This window comes from Carassius gibelio, chromosome B6, assembly GCF_023724105.1.
Source record: "Carassius gibelio isolate Cgi1373 ecotype wild population from Czech Republic chromosome B6, carGib1.2-hapl.c, whole genome shotgun sequence".
Classification (NCBI taxonomy): Eukaryota; Metazoa; Chordata; class Actinopteri; order Cypriniformes; family Cyprinidae; genus Carassius; species Carassius gibelio.
The window spans coordinates 11,065,970-11,074,658 of record NC_068401.1 but is presented as its reverse complement, the minus strand read 5'-3'; the positions used below and the strand labels follow the sequence as shown (position 1 = coordinate 11,074,658).

The following is an 8,689-nucleotide window of genomic DNA, read 5'->3' as shown; positions in this document are numbered from 1 at the left end:
AAAAGGTATCACGTTGAACGCAGCTGCCATGAGCCCTAACAGTCTTTGAAACTGCTTCACAGTGAGTGACTGGCCTTCTCTGACTCTCTTGACTGATGTGAGGATCGACTCGATCCGAGCAGGAGACATACGTGCCTGCATTGTGGTCGAATCCCATACTACACCTAGATAGGTGGTTCTCTGAACTGGAGAAAGTACACTCTTCTTGGCATTCAGTCTCAAACCCAGCTCCCCTATATGGGCGAGAACGACACCTCGATGTCGAACCGCCATCTGCTCTGACTGAGCTAGAATCAACCAATCGTCGATATAATTTAGAATGCGGATACCTTGCATACGGAGGGGTACCAGAGCCGCATCTACACATTTCGTGAACGTGCGGGGTGAGAGTGCAAGGCCAAAGGGAAGTACTCGATATTGATAAGCTTTGCCCCCGAAAGCGAACCTCAGAAACTTCCTGTGTTGTGGAAGGATGGATATGTGGAAGTATGCATCTTTGAGATCTATTGTGACAAACCAGTCCTCAGATCTGATTTGAGCTACAACCTGTTTGACAGTAAGCATTTTGAACTTCAGTGACATAACTGAGAGGTTTAACTGACGTAGGTCTAAGATCGGACGCAACCCCCCATCCTCCTTTGGAACTATGAAATACCGGCTGTAGAACGCGGATTCCCTGTCTAGAGGAGGGACCACCTCGATGGCCTCCTTCCTTAATAGGGTATTCACTTCTTGTTCCATAACCAGAGCCTGCTGGGGGCCGACGACTGTCGGTGTAACCCCATTGAATCTCGGCGGTGGACGGCCGAATTGAATAGCATAGCCTCTTTCTACTGTGTGCAGGACCCATTGAGATACATTTGGCAGTAGTTTCCACGCTGCTCGATAATGTACTCTCGAGACTGATCTCTGGTGTAATAGGCCCCCGAAGGGGAGGCGAGCTTCCCAGCTCTGCTACGCTCACGGGTGGAAATAACTGGGAGGGACGCTCGCGGGAGACCGCTGCGCCCTGAAACACTGGCAGGGTTGGCAGACCGGCCTCCAGAGGGCACCGGGGAGAGACGGGCACCGTATAATGAGGTGGACACCGCTCTGACCCCGTAGGGGCTACCTTCGAGGTCACTGGAGTACTGGCGTCAGGACCTCTTTGTCGAGGACTTCCTAGCTTCGATAACTGTACAAAGATCAGATTTAATTCTAGGAGCCCCCGACTCAGAGCGTGGCAACGCTCTGCTTTTGAGCCTCGCGGTATGAGGAGCCTGCTAGTGGTGTGAGTATCTCCCGTCCAGATAACCCACAAGAGCGACGAGGGAGGAAACTCTGGAACGCCGCCGCCTGCTTACGGGCCTCATAGAACCTGTCGACGACAGTATTGACTGTTTTGCCGAACAGGCCCGAGGCTTGGAGCGGGGCGTCCAGGAGGCAGAACCTATCACGGTCTTTAATTTGGGACAGGTTTAGCCACAAATGCCTCTCCACGGCCACCAAGGCTGCCATAGACCGCCCAATCGCGCGAGCGGTCTCTTTGGTGGCGCGGAGGGAGAGATCAGCGGTCCGTCTAAGCTCTGCAATATCATCGGACTTGATCCCCTCTCCCTCGTCTACATCTCTCAGCAGGTCGGCCTGATATGCTTGAAGGACAGCCATGGTGTGAAGGCACGCCCCCGCCTGACCTGCTGCCAAATAGCCCTTGCCCACTAACGCTGATGTTGTTCTAAGTGCTTTGGTGGGCAAGGCCGGAGCCTTCAGAGACGATGCCGAACCGGGTGACAGATAGCCCGTAAGCGTCTGTTCGACCCGTGGCATCGCTCTGTACCCACGCTCATCGAGCCCTGTCACATTCCCATAATACTGCGAATCAGGGCCGAAGAGACGGGTGGAATATGGGTGTTTCCACGACCTCGCTATTTCATCGTGGAGGTCGGGAAAAAAGGGAAGGCTCCGGGCTGGAGGTGGTTGTCTGGGCCTGAGATATCGCTCATCGAGTTCACTTCTCTGCGGTTCATGTTTTTTCTCTGGGGGCCAGTCTATCTTTAACTTCTCGACTGCGTGAGTAACCACCTCCAGCAGCTCCTCATACTGGGGCGAAAAGGGTGGCAAATCCCTACCAACTGTCTCCACATCCACCTCATCAGACGAAGAGAGGTGGAGTGTCGACCCCTTGCCCTGGGGGGAAGAAACCGACGAGCGTGCTTCCGATCCCAGGGTTTGGGCGCCGGATCTAGCAGATGAGGAAGTAGATAAGGACTGGCCGTCTCCATTCCCTCTGCCAGATCCACCTGTGAACCCCACGAGTGCAGCAGCCGCTCTGCCTCAGCAGAAGCGGAGCCGGAGCCGCGGGGAACGCTGGCGAAGGCTCCCTCCATGAAGAGCGCCCTCCGGGATCGAAGCGTCCACATTGGCAATCCCTCGAGAGCCGACTCAGCGTGCTTCGACCCCAGGCAAACCACGCATAAATCATGTGTGTCTCCAGCCGTGATGTAGCGCTGGCATGGAGGAACACACAGTTTATAGCGCGATTTGTTTTCGCCCTTCAAATGTCTGGTCTTCACTTTAGACTTAGGCATCTTAGTCTAATGATACTGGACAGACAACAGTAAATAAGACTTACAAGACAGACTTATGAACATGCACACACAGAGCGCTTGCTGAAAGACGCGAAGCTGAAGCCAGCTGCGTGGCACGTGCCTTTATAGCTTCCTGGTCGCTACGTCACCCCGTCCGTGATGTCACGCTCTTCCATTGAACTGATTGCACACGATATTCAGAGTTGTTCTTGCCAAAGGCGTTCCCCAAAAGCGCTCGACGCAGCTCGAGTTCCCGAAGAGGAACTACCATTTTACATCGACAAACTGCACTGTATAAGATTTCAATTATTATACATAACTATATTAATATAACTATTTAATCTGAAAATATAAATCTTTAGCGCTAAATCCAGAAGCACGTATACTTGGCGGCAACCTGCCAAAATAAAAAGCCTGATGATTTTAAGTTAGAAAATTATGAAAATGCTTTTATTTACTTTTTTAAAGACGCTTTTATCCAAGGCGACTTACCATTGGGGAATACATAAAGCGATTCTTCTTAAAAAGGCAAACAAAGAAAGTAGTAGTAAATATTAGCATTTTTATTTTTAATTTTACAATAAAATAATTTAAAGGGTCACGCTATATGCACTGTGAGGACCAAACCAAATATCCAGGTTCTCTTAAATTATGTGCACATCTGTTTTTACTATACTACATTTTACTTAAATCATCTGCCATCTTAGATTTAAGTTTTCACTTCTCCAGTCATCTTTAGAAGTCACATAATTAAGCTGCCAACCTTTCGGCACAACGTTCATGTCACGAACATGACTATAAAACCCTAAAATGCTTTTTTAAGCAGAGCTCTCTAGCTTTTGGAAAAAAGCCTTTTGTGGAAAAAAAAGACCATCACATTATCAAAACTTGACATATTAGATTTCAACAAAATGTTATACCTTGCAAATGGACTTTGTTCTCAGGACTCTGAACCAGCACAGAACTGACAGAATCAAGGTTGTCATAGTTACTGCAGCCGAGAGGGCCAGTCCTTGTTTCAGTTACCTGGGAAACAAAATTCAGACCACACAATTATCAGTTTCACCGTACGGTTACTATACCATGGTATTTTACATGAAAAACAGTGTGTAATGAACTCCTTTCTATTGTTTTGCTTGTTAAAAGGGATAATAAGGAGCCTGGCTGTGAACAGATGCATTCGAAGAACTTCCTGTGCTTGGTGAGTCACTTGTCCCAGACATGGTGCTAATGCGCATGCAGTGGTGGTCCTCTCACAGATAATCACTTACTGTTCTTCTCATCTTATTTAGAGAGCTGAGCAGGCTGTTGCACAATGTTTTATTCCCCCGCTACATTATGAAATGTATTTAATTGATTAGCTTCCTTATTCAGAGATTCCTTCACACCCACAAGGAAAACAGAAGTCCATTTCTCTCTACAATGCAAAATGTTATCTAACCTTAGCGGATGGTACTTAATGGTGGTCAGACTGTGTAGCCGTATTGATTTAGGCATCTCAATTGACCTTTACTGCAAGTTAGCACCACTATCCGTATTTGCAATAAGAGATCACACTCGATTTTTTCCTCTCTTTTCTAGTCATCCTTCTCTCTTCATGACATGGAGAAGCACGCATAATTGATTCACACTTTTCTCTCTTATGGTGCCAGTGAACCTTCATCAATTCAGTGATCTCTTTCGATTCGGCCTGTCAGACATTATCTTTTCCAGGCTGACAGTTAGATAAGGTAAGACAAGGTTGTCTTCTGCCACTCCATCAAAAACTCACTGAAGAAGAGCCCAAAGTTGGTAACAGGGAACTCTGCAGCATGTAGGTTTGCACTGTATGGGTATTTTTATTTTTATTTTTTTACGATCTTGACTTTTAATGTTGCATAGAGTTACCATTTTACATATTTCTACAAATATACACTACAGTTTATTTTATTTTATTTTTTTATGCTGGATAAAATCATTTTATTCAGTAGGGACACATTACTAAATTGGTTATTTAAACTGAAATAAATGCTGTTCTTTTAAGCTTTTCTATTTTCTATCCTGAAAAAAGAAGGCATCATGGTTTCCACAAAATTATTAAATAATGTGGCTGTCTTTTTAAATGTGATAATAATAAGAAATGTTTGTTGAGCACCAGATCTGCATATTAGAAGGATTCCTGAAGGATCAGGTAAAACTAAAGACTGGAATATTGGCTGCTGAAAATTCAGCTTTGCATTCACAGGAATAAACAACATTTTGAAATGTAGTAAAGTGTTATTTTAAATTGTACTATTATTTCATAATATTACTGTTTTTTATTTTATTTTTGTCTTGGTGAGCATCGTAATTTTATAAACCTACAACTTTCAGACAGCATGGTTTTGTTTTGTTTTTCTCCATAAGATGCAGTTTTAAGCAAGAAAATAAATAAATAAGCAAGCAAGCAAATGTGAGGAAAGAGATACATAGACAACTAGTCTTCCATCCTGACCCATCCGTAGTTACTACAGAACATATGGCCTGAATCCCTGGCTTGAGCAAAAGCTTGAACTGCAATAACACACAAAGCTTAGCTCAGCAGCAACTGATTTTTTTATAACGACTATATCTGATGCAATCAGATGATACATCTATATGCTTTATTATTTAATGCACCATATGATGTGCCATATGGTAAAGGGCTAATGATTGATGAACAAGTGGAGCATGATATTAGATTTCCTTTACAGAAAACAGCTGTTATTCAAAGCAAATACTTTGCATGTCACAAAATACCTTGTAATGGCAAATTATAGGCCACCTGGACTTGCGTGATCCTCTGCTGTTCAGGCTTAATGTAAACCATCAACAGTCTGCTGCTGATTCCCACTCTGCATAGTGAGCAGCTATTATGGATCAGTCCAATCTCTCAATTATAGCCAGAAAACAATATTCTGTGTGGAGATATAGCCACCAAGTTTGGCTGATAGAAAGCTTTTCTCCAATTTCACAGCTGGACAAATACCACAGCTTCAGCATTTCTTTTTGAAAGCACCACTAGACAAAACTAAATATCCAGATTTTCCATGGATGGTCTCACACAGCCAGAGTTTTGACCTGTGGTAAAATTTGGTTTGGTTATGAACAGCTCACTAAAACAGAAATAGACCACCTAACTGAATGACCAATATGCTGTTCACACAAACAGAAACAGACCAGAAAAATGAATCAAAATAGTGGTGCGGAGTCTTAATGAACTGAACAGAATAGGGCATGTCATCTGAGACCAGCATGGTGAGTTTTGCTTGAAAAATACTACCTTTAACAGAACACAGTCCATTCTCTGCAAAAGAGTTGGCATTCCTTTATGAAAAATAATTTTATTCAAGTGTGTTATTAGTATACTTCTTTTAAACTAAAATAGGAAAGTATACGTTTAGGTTACTTTTTTATGTCCTTCTCAGAAATGGGCTTTAAGTACTCCTCAAAAATATACTTACATTTTTATATTTAAGTATACTTGACTCATACTTACAAAAAGTTTAAATATGTTTGAACTATACTTGTGCTCCTAGAATCTGTGTTTTCATTGTTATATGGTAGAGGGCGCTAGTACACATCTTCTATACAGAACTTAAAAAAATTAAAATTAAAATAAAATGAAGAAGAAAAACAAACAACAGATACTAACACATGTAACTCAATATTCTGACATGAAACAGCAACAAAACTGTAACTTTACAGAATAAAATGTAGACAGATGAAGAGGTAATAATTACTGTCATGCTTTGGGGTATTGATCGACTCAATCTACGTTTTGATTATCATTCTGAATCCAATTCATAGTCATTTTTCAGTTTTTTGTTCAAAATTGTATTTCTTTATTTTTTTTCTGAAACCAGCATTTAACCCACATTAAAGTATTTTAAACAAGAGTGCATGAAGCTAGAAAAAAGTTTTTTACAAACAAAATATATACAAATTAAAACCTAAATAGGGATATAGTAGTTTACTTGAATTATGATATGAAGTTCACTTAAAGAAAGCTTATGAGTATACTTGCAGTATAAAACTACTAAACTAGTAGTTTACTGAAACTATACTTCAAAGTGTACAAAGTATTTAATTAGTAAACTATCAGTATACCTATAAGTTCACTTTTAGTATAATTGCAGTTCGAGCTACAAACATAGAGATAAACTAGTTGTGTACTCAGTTTGCTACTGTTAAACTTAAAGTATACTTAAAATCATACTTTTATATACTATAAAGTTGGCCAATTTAGTCCCTAGGACTATTGAAACAGTACACTTACAAGTATACTACTAAAACACGGATATTTGTATACTTGCTACATGAAGTATACTTGAAAATATACTTGAACTTTACTTAAGTGTACTTAATAAAATAAACTTAAAGTATACTACTTTTTGGTAAGGGTTGTCTGCCTGTGGATACAAATCTGACATGGAGTGTGTTTCCGAAAGGCATTGTGGGTGTAAATTCAATTCTGGCTTGGCTTAGAGCTGATCTGGTATGAAGAAATTGTCAAATCATGAGCAAAATGATCCCCGCCGATTGCAGAATGGCTCGAGTTTTCACGCATTAGACAAACAACCTGAGCAGAACCACAAAGGTGGGATAAAGCTTGACTTTGTAAAGAGCTTCGCTCCAGTGTTTTCCTCTCACAGTCCCAGCACACCACCACACTAATAGGCTTTTCCTATGAAAGGAAATAGCAAAATTTCCCCTCCACGGTGCCCAGTGGGGGGAGCTAGAAACCTCATTCTGTACTCCAGCTCTGTTTAATCTGAAATTCATATGGAGGAACGTTTGCCTCTGTCTGTCCCGTGAAATGTAGACATGGGTCAACGCCCTGTGGAAATGATGCGTGTGTCAGAGGCCCCTGCTGCTTCCGCGATTCATTCTCTTGCGCTGCTGGAGATGTAGCGTCCTGCCTGGCAGGCTTCTTCTGTCACTCACAGGCTCTTTTGCTTTTCTCACCAGCTATAGACAAACACAGCCTTGACACCTGAGATCTGCCCTCCCAGCTGTAATAAAACCGTCTAAGCACTGCAGCAGTTGTGTGCCGAGGGAAAGGGCTGTTGTATATAATGGGATGGGGAGGGATCATCAAAGTGTGGACTGGAATATATGTGTCAAACTGTGCGTTGCTGTGACAGAGTAAATGTCTGTTTGGGGGATTTGTACAGCTTTGTGTGACCAGTTTTAATGGCTGTCAGCAAAAGTGTAATAGCTACTTCAAATAGCGCATCGACTGAATCCCTAATTGTGACAAATATGAAGCACAAAGCTTTCTTTGGCTATTTAAATTAGTTTGTGTTGATCTGTGAGGATTAAAGAGACTTTTCAAGGAAAGTAAGGCATGGCATATGGAAAACGTGATATTAAGACATTATGAAGAAAAAAATATGTATAAAAATGGGCTAATTATTAAAGTTATTTTGTTATGCGTTTACTTTTTGATTAGCCCTTTCCTGTTATAGGAGAGATTTTTTTCCCCTTCTTTTTTATTTTATTTAGGAGTTCCCAAATAGTGTTTTCTGTAGTTTTCTTCCATCTAGAGTTGGTCACTGCAGATACAGAATTTCATCATCGTTTCTGTATCATAATACAGGAAAAATAGGCAAAAATACACGCATACACAAAATGCAGTAACTAGATTTAATGGAGCTTATGATATGACAATACTATTTGAATTTGAATTGTGAATATATTATTGACAAGTGTCATTTAACAAAACTGAATTTTATGTGACATTTAACATAGTTTTGAATTTCTGAATTTTCCGAACTGAATTTCTACGGATTGAATTTAGAATTTTATGTTCTGAATTTCTTTTTTATATTGACAGCTAAGCTGTATTTTTAAAAACTGGATATTTGCTGTCTAACAAAGAACAAAAAGCACAAAAAAAAAAAAAAAAAGTGAAAAAAAAACCTTGCTGTTTGAAAATACATGCCTATAAAAAATGCCATGAAAAAATCAGTTATGTTAAATTTCAAAAGTTAAATAAGTTGAAAAAATCTAATTCAAAATTATGTTAAATGTCACAAAAAAATCAGTTTTGTTAAATGACATGTCGATAATTAAAATTTAAACAATTAAAATTGAAATAGTATTGTCATATTATAAGCTCC

At 40.8% G+C, this 8,689-nt stretch overlaps 1 protein-coding gene across 1 annotated transcript in view; it reads right to left on the bottom strand.

The window, feature by feature from the left end:
• LOC127959047 (BMP/retinoic acid-inducible neural-specific protein 3-like) overlaps positions 1–8,689 on the bottom strand; it is a 35,072-nt gene that overhangs the window by 5,083 nt on the left and 21,300 nt on the right. The window contains exon 5 of the mRNA XM_052558044.1: positions 3,488–3,593. Coding sequence (XP_052414004.1) covers positions 3,488–3,593 — 106 coding nt within the window. The remainder of the gene's footprint in view (positions 1–3,487; positions 3,594–8,689) is intronic.